Below are 18,589 nucleotides of genomic sequence, written 5' to 3'. Positions count from 1 at the left end.
GGCAGGTAGATTTCTGTGAGTTAGAGACCAGCCTGGTCTACAACAGTGAGTTCAAGCACAGCCTCCAAAGTCACAGTAGAAACCCTGACTTGAAAAACCCCCAAAAGAAGTGATTCCTCTTAAGAAGCTGACTTAGAATAGGGCATAGCTTATGCAAATCCTCCCTGCCCTAAGATGTAAAGACTCAACACCTTCAGCTCTGCATCTGCCTGCTAGCTGCCATGACCCCTCCCATGATGATGATTAAGTGAACCTCTGAAATTTTAAGTGAGACACCTCAAATAAAAGTTTTCTTCATAGGCATCTGTTCACAGCAATAAAAACCTATAAAAGACAGAGGTTAGAACCAGGGACTGGGGTATTGCTGTCATAGGCTGGCCCTGTTGTACAATTTCTCTGATGTGTTCTCAGTAGTGTTGATCTGCTGGCTTGCCTCTCCCTTTAGGTCTGTTCACTGGGATTTCTTTCTCAAGTCTATAGGCTACTTAAAGGAACAAGATATGTTGCATGGGAACCTCCTAGTCTGTTTCCTGCTAAAGTCGCTGGGTGAATACATTTTAATGTCCATGTCATGAGATAAGTGTGTGAAACACCAGAATTATATAATCTATATTTTCAAAGAAGCATACATTTACACTGTGAGAATCAAACTTACTGGTTTGCACATGTATGGGTTCTTTTATGATGCAGTGTCTTATCATGATGTGCACATCACCTTCACTCAGGAAGAGTGGGCTTTGTTGAATCCTTTCCAGAAAAGTCTCTACATGGATGTGATGCTGGAGACATACAGGTACCTCTCTGCCATAGGTGAGGCTGAATTTCCCTTCATGATTTTAAATAAGGGGACAACATGTTTCTTGGCTATTAATACTCTTCTGTAATTTTGATTGAGAAAAGAGAATATTAGGTGAAAAAGACTTAGTTCTAATGTTCATCAATGATATTAATTTAAAATTGATGCAATATTCTTTCATATTTTATGTATTTTCTGATGTTGTATTTTAGGCTACAAGTGGAAAGACCATAATATTGAAGAACACTGTAACATTTCTACAAGAAATAGAAGGTAATTATTATGTGCAAGCTTATGCGAATTGGTATTACACCCCATTGTAGGAATGCAAATCCTTTTAGTTTCATACCACTCAGATACTTTAAACAGTATACACATTTATAGGTGATATATTTATAACCAAGAACTTTTAAGAAATAAACATTCTATCATGAAACAGTCATTACTCATATGTTTGTGACTGTGCTAAGTATATTGAAAGGGTCAGAATATGAGTGTCAAGAAGGTTGTTTGGAAGTAACCTTAATCGCTATATGACCTGTCTCTGAGGAAAAGAAAGCCAAATTGTGGGAATGAAATGTGCAAACAATTTATTTGTTACTCTTGCTTTAGTAAAAGTATATTGTCCACTGGGCATTGGTGGCACATGTCTTTAGTCCCAGCACTTGAGAAGCAGAGGAAGGTGGATGCCTGTGAGTTCAAGGACAGCCTAGTCTACAAAGTGAGTACAAGGATAGCAGGACAGCCTCAAAAACAATAAAGAGAAACCCTGTCTCGAAAAATTAAAAAAAGAGTATATTGTCCAGCGGGGCAGTGGTTGTGCATACCTTTAAGACCACCACAGAGGAGGCATAGGCAGCTGGATCTCTGTGAGTTGGAGGCCAGCATGGTCTACAGAGTGAGTTCTAGGACAGAATCCAAAGCTACACAGAGAATCGTGTCTCAAAAAATATCATGAAAATAAAAGTATATCACTCATCACTCTAAATACAAGCCATGGGAGCATAGAAAATGGAAAGAAGCAATGTGGCCCCCTCACTCTCTGGGCAAATAGAAAATATGAATGTTATTTAGTAGTTCCCCACCTTGAGTAACTATATTCAATGTGATACAAGATTACAGTTAATTGGATTTCCAACGTCCTTGGGAAGACATCAATGAACTCACACTGCAGAAAAGCCCTCTGAGTCTAGGAATGTATGTATATGTTCATTTATCCTGGTTCATTCAGCTAATGAAATATAATTCAAAATACAGGAAAACTTATGAATGCACTAATTATGAAAAACTCTGAGTTCATCCAGTTCTCAAATATGTGGAAATCTCACATAAATAAGAATCCATAGATGTGGGTCAAGAAATAAAGGCTCTAACACTCTGCCACAGGTATCTTCATAGCCAGAAAGCAACTCCTCATGAATGGAATCATCATGAATATAAAATTTAAGAACTGATTCATTTTGCAATTAGGCAAAATTTTAAATTCAATGTATATATACATCGTGGTTCATCAGTATAATGGAAGTGGTAAGCTTTTATATGTTCCAATTATCTTTGCAGGAATGAAAGAACCCATCCATTACAGAAAACCCTGTGAATATACTCAATGTGTCAAAACCTTTGTGTGTTACAGGCATCTTCAAAGACATGGAATCATTCACACTGGAGGGAAACCATATGAAGTTCTTCAAAAACGTGGAGCCTTTGCATGTCACAGTTATCTCAAACTCCATAAAATAACAGGTGCTCGTGAGGTAGCCCATGAATGTAATCAATGTGGTAAAGCTTTTTCACAACACAGCAGTCTCATAAGTCACACACAGGAGAGAAACCCTGTGAATGCAATCAGTCTGGTAAAGCTTTTGTAAGTCATAGTCATCTGAACAGACACAAAAGAACACACACTGGAGAGAAACCCTATGCATGTAATCACTGTGGTAAAGCTTTTATAAGTCATAATGATCTTAAAACACATAAAAGAACACACACTGGAGAGAAACCCTATGCATGTAATCACTGTGGTAAAGCTTTTGCAAGTCATGGTCAACTTCATGTACATAAAAAAACACACACTGGAGAGAGACCATACAACTGCAATCAATGTGATAAAACTTTTTCACGCAACAGTCATCTTCGCATGCATGAAAGAACACACACTGGAGAGAAACCCTATGCATGTAATCACTGTGGTAAAGCTTTTATAAGTCATAGTGATCTTAAAACACATAAAAGAACACACACTGGAGAGAAACCCTATGCATGTAATCACTGTGGTAAAGCTTTTATAAGTCATAGTGATCTTAAAACACATAAAAGAACACACACTGGAGAGAAACCCTATGCATGTAATCACTGTGGTAAAGCATTTGCAAGTCATGGTCAACTTCAAGTACATAAAAGAACACACACTGGAGAGAGACCCTACAACTGCAATCAATGTGATAAAACTTTTTCACACAACAGTCATCTTCGCATACATGAAAGAACACACACTGGAGAGAAACCGTATGAATGTAATCAGTGTGGTAAAGCCTATTCACATGCCAGTAGTCTTAAATATCATAAAAGAACACATACTGGAGAGAAACCTTATGAATGCAGTCAATGTGGTAAAGTCTTTTCACATGCCAGTGGTCTTAAATACCATAAAAGAACACACACTGGAGAGAAACTGTAGGAATGTAATCAATGTGGTAAAGCCTACTCACATGTAAGGAGTCTTCAATATCCAGTTTTTGTGTGTGCACAGTTTGGGAAGGTTATCTGTAGCCAATGAATTTTAAATTTGCAATTAGTTAACTCTCCTGCTTGACAGTTACGACAGCTCAGAAGTTTGAGAAGCAGATCATTTTGTGCCAGATTATAGAGCTCAGTAGCAAACACATGCAAATGAGCAACATTAGCCTATCTCTCATTAATGACTGTAGAAATATTTTGATTCTAATCTAACAAATAAGGCTTGCCAGAAGATCTGAGTGCAGAGCTAATCCACTAGCTAGCTACACACCCGAATATGCTCTAAGACACAAGTTAAGCACACACAAAGTCACTAATTAGCCTCCCACCTAAGCCACTACTTAGACATAGATGCAGGATATCAGGTACTCAAGGTCATCCATGACCAGCAATACTGGGGCAAAGCTTTAACTCTAGCCCTTAGGAGACAGAGGCCAATGAATCTTTGTGAAGTCAAGGCAACTGTGGGCTATGGGAGAGAAGACAGACAGACAGATAGATAGATATATAGATAAATAGATAGATAGATAGATAGATAGAGATAGACAGAGAGAGACAGAGATGGAGACAGAGACACAGAAAGACAGAGAGAGTGAGAATCAGTCTAAAAGAAAAACAGTTCAAAGGTTATCCCAGCACTTAGGATCACACTTCTTAAAGTTGACCACAGGGAGGGGGAGATAAGGAGTGATATGGCTGCACAGAGAGAGGAATATAAAGTGGGAGGAGACAGGAGGACATGCAGGGAGGATTCAGTCTGAACACTCATCCTGAGGCTTCATAGAGACAGCAGTCAGTGGGAGGAGGCAGTGTGAGGACAGGATCACCTTTGTCTTCGCATTGGTAGAGGTAAAAACTCTAGTTCTGGCTGCTCTGCTTCTGTTATCCTTCAGCTTTCAACCCCTGATAGCTGACTCTGAGTATTTATTATTAAGATCTATTGGAAACTCTGCTGAAAATGATGTTCTTCCTAGGGAAGTACCATTTTTTAAAATTCAGTATGAGGGGCAAAAAATTAAAATTAATAAAAGTTTAAAAATGTGGACACTAAATCTATACAGAGAAAGGGAACATCTAATGGAAAAGGAAAGTCTTTAAATCACGAGTGCCATGGCTGGTGCCTGAGGCCCTGCTCTCAGAAAATGGACGGCAAATGACTACTACTCCTAGTAACATTCCTTACTCATTGCTGGTTATAAAGATCCCCTGTAAGATGTAAAGGTCCCCAGACCCAGGGGATAGCTGACAGACCCTATTTCCCCTTAAGCCTGCAAACCCATGCCCTGTATTATCTTATTCAATTGTATCTTGCTTACAATGTATAGTTACTGCTTTATTCTGTTCTTTGTAAGACCTTAAGTAACCATGGGAACTGAAATGTGTGGCCTTAAACCTTATTGTCTGCCCCTTTAAAACCTCTTCCTTTTGGCTGGTGGGCATCTCATTTCCTCCACCATGGAAAGAGCTGGCCTGCTAAACAATAAACAGAATGTTGGATTAATCTCTGGGATTCTGCAAACCTGACACAACAAATATAGCTACATTTTTCTAAATTACTAAAAATACATTGTTTTAATTTTGTAAAATATCATTTATTGGTATCATTTTTTATATGTGTAAGTGAATTATTGCTTTTATGTCTATTTGTTTCTGTTCTCCAATGTTTCACGGTTTTTACTAGTTTCATTACTTTTCTCTCAAGTGATATTCATTACTGCTTTCTGTATATAAAAGTCTCATATAGCTCAGGCTTGCCTCATGCTGTATCATTGAGAATTGCTTTGAATACCTAATCCTGATTCTCCTGCCCAGGGCTTGGAAGACAATCCTGTAGCCCCTTCCAGTCTGGGCCTTGCCTGGTCTGTGAGGGTGAAAAATAGACCAGATGATTAGTGAACTCAAAGCTTTCTGATATTTAGTATGGACTTATAAATGAAGAGGTTCTTGTGTGAGAACTGTGTTCATTGACCAATTTTGAAACTTGTGGAGTCATGGTGCAAAAAGCAAGAGGCAGAATGGAAATTGAGCTTTTCTCTTTTAATAGTAGTAGGGATCAGCAATGTGGAATTAGGTATTCAATTCTATATGATCGAGAATTATACTGATTGGCCATTTCTTGGGGTCCACACATGAGGGCAATCAAGAATCTGGATAAAAGAAAGACCTTATGACAACAAATTGTTACAGTTGTTATAATAGATATGGGTAAAGTGTTGTAGCCTGCCCAACAGGATGGTTACTTTTCTGGGTTGAGAGAAAAGGTTTGAGAAGTGCTTTATGTACTCTAATAGATATCCCTAGTCTCTGAAGCATATGACCATAATATGCTTTTCAACTTTTCAAGATAATTTTTAGATCATATTTACAACATGTCCAAGGACTCTTTCCTGTCCCCAAGCTCAACCATGATCCACAGTGTTTTCTAATTAATGGATAGTTTTACTTAAATAACAGTTATAGAGTAACAACAGTTACTGTTTGAATGTGACATACATTTGGCTGCAATATTTCCCAACTATGAATTCAAGGGTTGGCAGCACTGTACATTGAGTGTACAATGGATTGTGCACACAAAGGACCCTTTGTTTTGCACCAGTTACAGGATGTGTTCTAGGAAAGTAGAAGGATGTCTACTTGGATATAAACTTTCTTGACTAGGCATTTGTGTGCCATGCTGGAATGGCAGAGTTGGAAGGACTGTGCTATCTGATTCACTTGATCTCTGTTCACCTGGTAGGGTGACTTCTAATATTCTAGGCCAATCTGGGTGGTCCTAGCCAATGAGGGACTCTGGGAAGGCTTAGTACTCAGGAATACTGGTGGCAGGTAGCTTGCAGTTTCTTTCCAGGATTCTCCTCTCTTTCTGCTCTAGGAAGTCATTAGGAGGAGCACAAGCTACACCATGGTGAGAGTAGGGTGTTCATAGCAGGTATGCTGAACAGTCATTTCTTCTGAGATTTCTATGAACCATGAGCCAGACTATGGTTCTCTTGGTCCATGTGGTGACCAGGGCAGGTTCATACTCCAGGCAACAGTTTTAGCAAATTAAACAGACAGACAACTTGTAGGTCTATCCAATTAGGCATATGGGAGGACTTCACAGAAAAGATATATCCTACAATAAATTCTTTGGGACACCAGGAACCTGGCCTTGAACTCACAGAGATTTGCCTTTTTCTGCCTCCAGTGTGCTAGGACTTAAGCTTCCTGAGAAGCATCTTGTGTACTACTCCAGGGGGCAATGGAAGGAACAGGAGACATTATGAAGTAGCAGGAAACATCATAAAATGGGATAAATTCAGGAGATGGCTTCACAAATGATGGTACACAAGAGAAACACAGGGTATCTCAAGAACACTACTGCTTCCACACACAGTGGCCTTGGGACAGATCACCATTGCTCCATATGGTGGGAAGAGTTGAGATCTCAGAAACTGAAGTGACCTTTCAACAAAGGCCCTAACGCCAGATCATTACCAGCTCTACCAAGCATATTCCTGGTTTTAGAAAAAGAGCTCTGCATTATTGTCAATACAACAGGCATCTAGGGAACCCTCCCAAGACCTAGGCTCCAGGCTGTTACTAGCTGTCCCAAGAATTTTCTTCCTCCCTGCCTGAGGGCCTAAATGAAAGTTTTTATTTTTTTTCTGAGGCAGGGTTTCTCTGTATTGTTTTGGAGGCCATCCTGGAGCTTGCTCTGTAGACCAGGCTGGCCTCGAACTCACAGAGATCTACCTGCCTCTGCCTCCCAAGTGCTGGGATTAAAGGCGTGCGCCACCAACGCTCAGCTGTAAATGAAAGTCTTGAAGTGCAGGGCCTTAGCATAATAGTGTCTTAATTTTCAAATAGTTGTTACCTTGCTGGGCTGTGGTGGTTTATGCCTTTAATTCTAGCACTCTAGCCCCACCCCAAAAATATAGTTGTCACCTGGTGTCAGTCTGGTATGACGATGCTTTCCTCAGGAAGAAAATTGTAGCTTTATGGAACACCAGGCCTTAAGGTTGCTTATGATCCTGTAATCCCTCCTTGAGCAACTTGATAAAAGCCTGTAATGTCACAATTCTAGTGAACAAATATGTATCCTAGCATCATTCTCTCTCTCTCTCTCTCTCTCTCTCTCTCTCTCTCTCTCTCTCTCTCTCTCTCTCTCTCTCTCTCTCTTCCCCTAACTCTCTGTTTGGTTTTTCCAAGATAGGGTTTCTCTGTGGCTTTGGAGGCTCTCCTGGAGCTTGCTCTAGTAGAACATGGTGGTATTGAACTCACAGAGACCCGCCTGCCTCTATCTCCAGAGTACTGGTATTAAAGGCATGCGCTACCACCACGCAGCTTAAAGGTGACTCTTATGAGTTGATATTATCAAGATTAAAGATAAGTCTTGGTAGTGGTGATGGGCTTTTTTGTTTGTTTGTTCTTTACTTCTTTTGGGGGATTTTCAACACAGGATATTTTAGTAGCTATGGAGACAGAACTGGAACTCAGTTTGTAGACAAGGCTAGTCATGAACTCAAAGAGTTTAGGTAATGGGGAAGTCATGAAAGAGAAATCTCTATTTATATAAACAATTTGGTAGAGACTTTAGATTTCAGACTTGTGTACATTTTCAATATGTTTTTTCATGGGAGGACAGGTGTCAATGAGTTCACTAGACCCAACATAAATGATTAATAGGTGTTTAATTGGGGAACAACTTACACAGCTAATTAAAAAAGCCATCGTTGTATTACTACTCCAGAATATGCAATCTCTGCCCTTCTGACAGTATCAGAAAACAGAGAAAGAGAGAGAGAGAGAGAGAGACAGACAGACGGAGAGATAGATAGAGAGAGAGAGCCCACCCAGGCTTCTCCAGCTTCATGTCAGTTCATAGCACAGGAGACCCCAAAAGATCCCTTCCATCTGACTGACAGGTACACTAGATGTTCTGGTTGGCTAGTGGGGCCCGAGTGACAGGACCAGGTGAGCAGAAGAGATACAGCACAGTGGTTTAATTTGAGCAAAAAATTCCTGTGTCCTTAGGAGAACAGAAAACCGAAAACTGTGAGGTGAATCCTGACATGGGGGCTTTTACCACACCCTGTGTGTGGAGTTAGTAATAGCAGGTTTTAAGGGGCTGATTCACTTAGTGAGCCATTAGAAGTAGGAATTGCCCTTAACTATATTCAAAATCTCATTGTCTCCATGAGCCTGGCTTTCACCATCTGCAGAATGAGGCAGAACCCTTCCCAGGTCCTTTGATGAGTTATAACAAACTCAATTATGAGGAAAAAATAATATTTATCATAGTTGGAAGACAGTGGACTTAAATGCAGAAAGGCTTCATTTGATGGGTAACTTCTTCTGTTACTGGACTTAGGACCAGAGTCTGTGTCCTTGCTACCATACCCATCCAGGCTCAGTCACTCATCATCAGGAAGCCAATTAAATGAACCAACTTCTCCAGTGACACGCCCAAATATAATTCAGGCACTCTGTAGTCTAGATGGACAGACCTCTCTGATGTCCTAGGACTGGCTAGTCTATAGTGTGAGTTCTAGGTCAGACATGGAGTCACAGTAATACTATTCTTAAAAAGAAGAGAAGAGAAATAAAAAAAAATGGAAAATGACAAAATTAAGAAAAATTTAAAACATATTTATTTATTTTGAGTAATTTGGACCAATAAAGAAAATATACAGTGCATAATCCATTAACGGGATGCTAACAGACTGAGCTAGAAGGCAAATAAATGCAAAACTACATAATCTAATGAAGCCAATTAATGGCCCACATTTATGGTGTCTTTTTATATGGGAATTTTCACATATTTGAAGAGAACTTGAGAAACTCAGAACTTATATTTATTGCCTTCATAAGTTTTCCTATAGTGGTGTGTCACACTACACTGGCAGAGCATGCCAGTTATAAATGGAAGTATTCACACATTCCAATACTCATAGGGGCTTTCTGAAGTGTGTGTTTGTTGATGTCTTTCCAATGATGTTGACACAGCAATTAATTGTAAACTTGTATCACATTCAAGAAATCTACTCTTAAATAACTTTCATGTTTTCTAAGTGTCCTGAGAATGAGGAGCCATATCCTAGGCTCACATGGCTTGGATTTACAGTTACATATGATGTGCTTTTTGTCTTGTTTTTTGAGACAGGGTTTTTTATTGTTGCTTTGGAGCCTGTCTTTTAACTCACTTTGTAGACCACTCTGGTCTCTAACTCACAGAGATCCACCTGTCTCTGCGTCCTGAGTGCTGAGATTAAAGATTTATGCTACCCCTGCCCCATTGTACATGATAGTCTTATTAAAGGAAGAATGACAAATACAAGATTTCCACATTGTATTCACATAGTTTGACTTTCATTTCCTCACAGACACATGGTATAGGAGTAGGGATTCTCCACCACAACCTTCTAGATTCTCACAATCAGACCCTTTTCATATACTTAGCTTTCACGAGTATATGAGTCATGACAGTTTCACTATGGACTGTTATTACTTAGAGGGTCTTGAACATACACTTATCTCTTACTCAGAGATTATAACACTTAAAATATCTGACTGGCATAAAAAGAAATAGTTTGGCATGTCTACAGCATAGCTCTCATGGTGTTATCATTCAAATGCTGGTAACTGTTTACACATTGTTTCCTTGTCTTTATTTTTCACAGGCATACCTTGCAAACACATAATATCTACCTGACACAGAGGTAGATGATTTTATGACAAATTAAAAATCATCAGGAAATGTTAAGCTGTGCTTATTTACACTGTTGCTTTTCTGTAAAACTTCCAGTACCCATTACATTTTCTTCAGAGTCAAATTTACATAAATTTGCCCATGAAAATTTCCTCATAAGCCTTCTAGAACTCTGATAATGTTCTTCAATATTATGATCTTCCCAACTATAGCCTAAATTACAACACCAGAAAATATATGACATGCAACAGAAAATTGGTATTTAGGGCATCTGTCACCATCTACCAGCAGGGTTTTAAAATGTAAACACATGTCTTTAACCTAGATCTTTGGAGGTGATAAAATCCCCCTTTACCAACTTGGTGTTGATGCACAGCTTTAATCCCAGCACTCAGGAGGCAGGAGCAGTTGGATTTCCTGAGTCTGATGCCTGCCTGCTCTACAGAATGTGATGAAAGTCTACATAGAAAAATAAAAATTAATGATGAGAAAAAATCCATCTATAATCTGGTCACACCTTTTCGTGACAGTGTACATAAATAAGGGAAATTGAAGAAGGAGAGCTCTCTCTCTTTGCCTGCTCACCCTGGCTCTGGCTACTGAGTTTATTCCTTTCATAGCTGTAGAGCCTAATTCGTTGAAATATTCGTGTACACAGAACAACACCTGAGACATCCAGACACAGACACCAAACAACTACTGGACTCTTCAATTTCCATTGCTACACACAGCCATTGTTGGACCAGCTGGGCCACAGCCTGTGAGACATCCTAATAAATCCACTTTCTACAAACACAGAGAGACTCATTCTACCAATCCTGTTTAAGCAGAGAACACTGGGTGATGCAAGAAGTTTCTTACCCATCCACTGAGGAAGATGTGCTGCTCAGCATAGTGCTCTAGAAGGTATTCTTCCTAGCCCCATTCTCTCTGAGTTTTCAACTTACCAAGAATACTATACTTTTCATTTTTATTCTTTTCTCAGTTCTCCTGAACTCAGTCAGAGGCCGCAGAACAAACATCTTATTTTTTTTTCTTTGGTTTTACAAGACAAGGTTTTGGAGGCTGTCCTGGAATTCAGTCTGTAGACCAGGCTGGTGTTGAATTCATAGCAATCCACCTGCCTCCACCTCCCCAATGCTGGGATTAAAGGCACGTGACACCAATACCTAGCAAAGACTACACTTTTTATTATTATACATTTCTCAAAATTTGACCTGAATTTTAGGGATAAAACTCCCAATGTAATGGAGCTATCACCCAGTCTTCTGGCAGGAGAAAGATATATCATCTTGTTTGTGGTTTTGTTCCTGAATTTCCCTCATGCTTGTCTGAGGTGCCTTTGACTACTGGGTAAAAAGTAGAGTCAGTTCTCCTGACCTCCTCCTCCTCCTTCTTCTCCACCTCCTATGCCTTCTCCTCCTCCTCCCCTTCCTCCTCCTCCTCTTCCTTCTTCTTCTTCTTCTTCTTCTTCTTCTTCTTCTTCTTCTCTCTTCTTCTTCTTTGTTTTTATACACAGGGTTTCTCAGTGGCTTTGGAGGTTGTCATACAACAAACACTTGTTGACAAGGTTGGCCTGGAACTCACAGAGATCCACCTGCCTCTGCCTCCCAAGTGCTGGTATTAAAGGCATGTGCTACCAATGTTCAGAACAAACACATTCCTCTGTGTCATAAAAATCTCTATTTTTTAATACCCTGGGCTCCCTTCCATCTGGTGAATGAGAGAATCATTCCAGTCCACACTGTGTCATGGTCTGTGCAAGGTCGGCATGTGGTGTGGAGGAGGAGGAAGAGGATGAACCTGTGAATTGCAGGAGGAGAGCTAGTTCATCTCGTGGAGACAGGGGTGAGTGATATTGAAGTGTGTGTCCAGGGCTAGGGACCCCTGTGGTGTGTCTTTAAGCACACTCTCACCCTTAGGGAAGTGCTCTTGTCACTCAAGCCTCACCAGCCAATCAGGGACACAAGAATAACCTGCCAGTCACAGGTCTGTCAGGACACTTCTGGAGCCATGCTGCAGGCTTGGATATATAGCAGGACAGGCACCAGGGGATTGATTGCTGTGCTTTGAGTGCTGCTGTAGGGGATGTGAGAGGAGCCCAGATGAGCACAGAAGCCACAACATGGTGAGCGAGGGGATGCTCTCCCAAGATGCAGATGCATGGGAGACAGTGCAGCAGGTCCTCCTGGAAGGAGGCTGGGTGGGAACCTGCAGCCACATTCAGTGCTCTGTGAGGTCCCATGGGATCCTAACAAATCCCCAGGCCCTGGTGTTGGGATATGGATAATTCACTCTCTGGGCTGCATCTGTGAAAATCATTCGGGGCTTTGTGTAGAAATGTCTTTGCAGTCAAAACCAACGAGCTCTTGGTGCATGCTGAAGGCAAATTGTCAAACTTGAAGCAACTTAGTTTCTCTATTGTCTTCTAGATTCTCTGTACTTTACATTTGACATTTAGGTGTAAGATCAATTCGGAATTTATTTTGTGGATGGTGTAAATAGCATTCATGTTCTTTCTTTTTTAATACTTATTTATTTTTGTTATTTTGAGACAGAATTTCTCTCTATAGCTTAAGAGTCTGCCCTGGAAGTTGCTCTATAGAGCAGGCTAGTTCCAAAGTCACAGAGATCTTCCTGCCTCTGACTCCAGAGTGCTGGGATTAAAGGCATGCACCACCAGTGCCTGTCTCTTTCTATTTATTATATATATATTTAATGATTTATTTATTTATTATGAAAACAACATCCTTCCTCCATGTATGTCTGCACACCAGAAGTGCACACAATATCTCATTGTGGATGGTTGTGAGCCACCATGTAGATAATGGGAATTGAACTCATAACCTCTGGAAGAGCAAGTCAGTGCTCTTAACAGATGAGCCATCTCTCCAGCCCCTGTTTTTTATTTTTTTATTTTTTGGAGACAGGATTTCTCTGTTTAGCTTTGGAGTCAGACATGAAGATTGCTCTGTAGAGCAGGCTAGCCCCAAACTCATGGAGATCTGCCTGCCTCTGCCTCCCCAGTGCAGGGATTAAAGCATGGGACACTAAAGACCTCTGTAATGGCATTCTCATGTTGGATTGCACTATTAAACTGTGATGTTGAAGAGTAGAATTGTTGATATAAAGGATTTACCAATTTTTAGGGAATGGTAAATCCTGCAAAATAGAATTTACCTGAGCAAGGTTTGACTCTAAAATAACCCGAAGATAACTGGTATGCTAATCAGGTCTGTTAGAGGTTAGGTTGCTAAAATATGCATTTGTTCTCCAGGATTGTCCAGACATTTGGCTCCAAACCTTGACAAATGAGAAACCCCTGATTTACAAACAGGCCCAATGCCCATCCCCACATCACAGAACAGAGCTGTTGTTTTTTCTTTTTCTTTTCTTTTTTTTCAGTCAGGCTTTCTCTGTGGCTTTGGAGGCTATCCTGAAACAAGCTCTTGTAGATCAGGCTGGTCTCTAACTTACAGAAATCTGCCTGCCTCTGACTCCTTTGTGTTGGGATTACAGGTGTGTAACACCAACACCCAATGGCTCTCTGTTTAATCATCAACACATCAGGCCATTAGGGAAAGCACAGAAGTCCTAGGCCCCAGGCTGTCAGTAGCTCTCCCAGGAATGATCCTCCTCCCTGCCTGAGGGCCTAAATGAAATCCTTGATTGATCAGGCAAGTCCTTAACACAACAGTGTTTTATGTTTCAAATAGTTGTCACCTGGTGTTTTATTGTGCATCATCAATTGAGTGACCTCCTGAGTTTGTTCCAATGTGTGATAAGTTCTGATGACTACCTAGAAATTTCTTCTTTCAGTCTGTTTCCTCTGGGAAGTCTTATACAAGAAGCAATTCCTCAGCCAGGCATTGACTGGTGCACTTCTCTAATTCCAGCAATCAGGAGGCAGAGGCAGGTGGATCATCTGTGAGTTCAAGGCCAGCCTCGTCTACAAGACAGCCTCCAAAGTCACAGAGAAACCCTGAATCAAAAATCCCTCAAAAGAAGTGATTCCTCTTAAGAAGCTGACTTAGAATAAGACGCAGATTAGGCAAATCCTCCATGCCCCAGGATGTAACCACTCAACACCATCAGTTCCACATCTGTCTGCTAGCTGCCATGACCCTTCCCATGATGATGATTAAGTGAAACTCTGAAATTTTAAGTGAGACACCGCAAATAAATGTTTTCTTCATAGGTGTCTGTTCACAGCAATAAAAATCTATAAAAGATAGAGGTTAGAACCAGGGACTTGGGTATTACTGTCATAGGCTGGCCCTGTCATACAATTTCTCAGATGTGTTCTCAGCAGTGTTGGTCTGCTGGCTTGCTTCTCCCTTTATGTCTGTTGACTGGGATTTCTTTCTCAAGTCTATATGCTACTTAAAGAGCCAAGAAATGTTGCATGGGATCCTCCTAGACTGTTTCCTGCTAAAGTCACAGGGTGAATACATTTTAATGTCCATGTCATGGAATAAGTGTGGGAAGCACCAGAATTATTTGAACACACACTCAATCTCACACACACACACTCACACGTGTGTATGTATGTATGTATGTATGTATGTATGTATGTATAGTGTATGTATGTATCACACTTCCTGTGTTACACATGTGTGGTTTGTTTTAGGATGCAGTAACCTATGATGATGTGTACATCAGCTTCACTCAGGAAGAGTGGGCTTTGCTGAATCCTTCCCAGAAAAGTCTTTACAAACATGTGATGCTGGAGACCTACAGGAACCTCTCTGCCATAGGTGAGACTGAATTTTCCTTCATGATTTAAAATAAGGGGAAGTCTGTTTCATTGCTGTTGATGCTCTTCTTTAATTTAGATTGAGAAAATGGAAACTTAGGTGAATAATGCATAGTTCTAGTGATCATTGACTGATATTAACTTAAATTTGATGCAATTTCCTTTGATATTTCATGTCTTTTCTGGTGTTGTATTTTAGGCTACAAGTGGGAAGACCATAACATTGAAGACCATTGTGAGAGTTCTACAAGAAATACAAGGTAATTTTCATGTAAAGCTCATTCAAATTTGTATTACACTCCATTGAGATCTGTGCTGTAGAAATGCCAATCCTTTTAGTTTCATACCTCTCAGATATTTTAAAACAGTATACACATTGAATAGGTGATATGTTTATGTCCAAGAACTTTTTTGTTTGTTTTTTGTTTTGTTTTTTCGAGACAGGGTTTCTCTGTGGCTTTGGAGGCTGTCCTGGAACTCGTTCTGTAGACCAGGCTGGCCTCGAACTCACAGAGATCCGTCTGCCTCTGTCTCCCCAGTGCTGGGATTGAAGGCATGTGCCATCAATGCCCGGCGTCCAAGAACTTTTAAGGAAAAAAGATTCTACAGTGAAGCAATCATTACTAATATATTTGTGAGTTTGCTAAGTATATTGAAAGGGTCAGACTGTGAGTGTCAAGAAAGTTGTTTTGGAGGAACCATAATCTCTATATGACCTTCTCTGAGGAAAAGAAAGCCAAATTGTGGGAATGAACTGTGCAAACAATTTATTTATTATCATTCCTTTAGTAAGAGTATATTGTCCAATGGGGCTCTATTAGTGCATTCCTTTAATTCCACCACAAAGTAGGAATAAGTGGCTGGATTTCTGTAAGTTGGAGGCCAGCCTGGTCTACAGAGTGCATTCTAGGGCATAATCCAAAGCTACACAGAGACTCCTCTCTCAAAAAAACCATGAAAAAATGAATATCACATATCACTCTAAATATAAGCTCTGTGAGCATAGAATATGGAAAGCAGCAATGTGGCTCCCCCTCACTCTTGGGGCAACTCCAAAATGTTAATGTTATTTAGCAGTTCCCCACCTTGAGTATCTATGGTAAATTTGATACAAGATTACAATTAATTGGATTTCCAACTTCCTTGGGAAAACATCAATGAACTCACACTGCTGAACAGTCTAGGAATATATATATATATATATATATATATATATATATATATATATATGTTCAATTGTCCTGGTTCATTCAGCTAATGAAATATAATTCAAAATACAGGAAAACTTATGAATACACTAATTGTGAAAAAGCTCTGAGTTCATTCAGTCCTTCTCAAATAAGTGAAAATCTCACATAAATAAGATTCCATACATGTGAGACATGAAATAAAGGCTCTAACTCTCTGCCACAGGTATCTTCATAGCCACAAAGCAACTGCTCATGAATGGAAGCATCATGAATATAAAACTTAAGAACTGATTCATCTCTGCAAATAGGCAAAATTTTAAATTCAATGTATATATACATCATGGTTAATCAGTAAAATGGAAGTGGTAAATCTTTTATATGTTCCAATTATATTTGCAGGAATGAAAGAACCCATCCAGGACAGAAAACTCTGTGAATACACTCAATGTGTCAAAACCTTTGTGTGTTACAGATGTCTTCAAAGACATGAAATCATTCACACTGGAGGGAAACCATATGAAGTTCTTCAAAAAGGTGGAGTCTTTGCATGTCACAGTTGTGTCAAACTCCATAAAATAACAGGTGCTCAAGAGACAGTCTATGAATGTAATCAACATGGTAAAGCTTTTTCACAACACAGCAGTCTCATAAGTCATGAAACAACATATATTAGAGACAAACAGTATGAATGCAATCAGTGTGGTAAAGCTTTCTCTCTTGTCAGTGGTCTTCAATATCATAAAAGAACACACAGTGGAGAGAAACTCCACAGCTGCAAACAATGTGGTAAAAGTTTTTCACGGCTTAATCACCTTGAAGTACACCAAAGAACACACACAGGAGAGAAACCCTATGAATGCAATCAGTGTGGTAAAAAGTTTGTAAGTCATAGTCATCTTAAAAGTCACAAAAGAACACACACTGGAGAGAAACCCTATGCATGTAATCACTGTGGTAAAGCTTATATAAGTCATAATGATCTTAAAATACATAAAAGAACACACACTGGAGAGAAACCTTATGCATGTAATCACTGTGGTAAAGCGTTTGTAAGTCATAGTGATCTTAAAAGACACAAAAGAACACACACTGGAGAAAAACCCTATGCATGTAATCACTGTGGTAAAGCTTTTATAAGTCATAGTGGTCTTAAAAGACATAAAAGAACACACACTGGAGAGAAACCCTATGAATGCAATCACTGTGGTAAAGCTTTTATAAGTCATAGTGATCTTAAAACACATAAAAGAACACACACTGGAGAGAAACCCTATGCATGTAATCACTGTGGTAAAGCTTTTGCAAGTCATGGTCAACTTCATGTACATAAAAGAACACACACTGGAGAGAGACCATACAACTGCAATCAATGTGATAAAACTTTTTCACGCAACAGTCATCTTCGCATGCATGAAAGAACACACACTGGAGAGAAACCCTATGCATGTAATCACTGTGGTAAAGCTTTTATAAGTCATAGTGATCTTAAAACACATAAAAGAACACACACTGGAGAGAAACCCTATGTATGTAATCATTGTGGTAAAGCATTTGCAAGTCATGGTCAACTTCAAGTACATAAAAGAACACACACTGGAGAGAGACCCTACAACTGCAATCAATGTGATAAAACTTTTTCACACAACAGTCATCTTCGCATACATGAAAGAACACACACTGGAGAGAAACCGTATGAATGTAATCAGTGTGGTAAAGCCTATTCACATGCCAATAGTCTTAAATATCATAAAAGAACACATACTGGAGAGAAACCTTATGAATGCAGTCAATGTGGTAAAGTCTTTTCACATGCCAGTGGTCTTAAATACCATAAAAGAACACACACTGGAGAGAAACTGTAGGAATGTAATCAATGTGGTAAAGCCTACTCACATGTAAGGAGTCTTCAATATCATAAAAGATCACATACCTGAGACTGACCACATGAATGAAACCAATGAGGTAAAGGGTAAAGCCTTTGTAAGAAAACACACTGAAGAGAAACCCCTTAATTGTAAGCAGTGTGGTAAAGCTGTGGACTCTGCATAACTTAATAATCTATGTGGTTATGAAAAATTTAATACTGAAGGAAATCTTGGTATAAAGGATTTGGTAAGATCTTCAATGAACACATTTAGTTACACATCATTCTTCAGGGAAAATATTCTGACAAGGGTCAACAATCTGTTTAAGCATTGTGATGTCTGTTGTGTTAGCACCTGCAAACTCCTACGAATTCAATGATAATGTAACCCTTTTTGTTTCATGCTTTTCTTTAAGAACATAAAAAACAACTCAGATCAGTTGATTTCTCTAAATTCATTCCTGAGTGTTTGCTTTCTGTTACATGAACCAATGCATGATGAAGGGAAACTGTTAAGACTTTAAATGCCTCAACCACTGGGATACAGGAATGAGTG

At 39.6% G+C, this 18,589-nt stretch overlaps 1 protein-coding gene across 1 annotated transcript; it reads left to right on the top strand.

Moving 5' to 3' along the window:
* Positions 1-665: 665 nt before the first annotated feature.
* LOC121138284 (zinc finger protein 431-like) lies at positions 666-18,373 on the top strand. Its single transcript, XM_040741021.1, has 6 exons — positions 666-810; positions 1,009-1,069; positions 2,430-2,550; positions 14,854-14,980; positions 15,179-15,239; positions 16,642-18,373. Exons 1-6 carry the CDS (start codon positions 666-668, stop codon positions 18,029-18,031), a joined length of 1,905 nt encoding a protein of 634 aa, XP_040596955.1. The 3' UTR covers positions 18,032-18,373.
* The last annotated feature ends 216 nt before the right edge of the window (positions 18,374-18,589 follow it).

This window comes from Mesocricetus auratus, unplaced genomic scaffold, assembly GCF_017639785.1.
Source record: "Mesocricetus auratus isolate SY011 unplaced genomic scaffold, BCM_Maur_2.0 contig_8365_pilon_obj, whole genome shotgun sequence".
Lineage (NCBI taxonomy): Eukaryota > Metazoa > Chordata > Mammalia > Rodentia > Cricetidae > Mesocricetus > Mesocricetus auratus.
The sequence above is the reverse complement of the archived record's forward strand: the minus strand, read 5'-3'. Positions and strand labels throughout refer to the sequence as shown.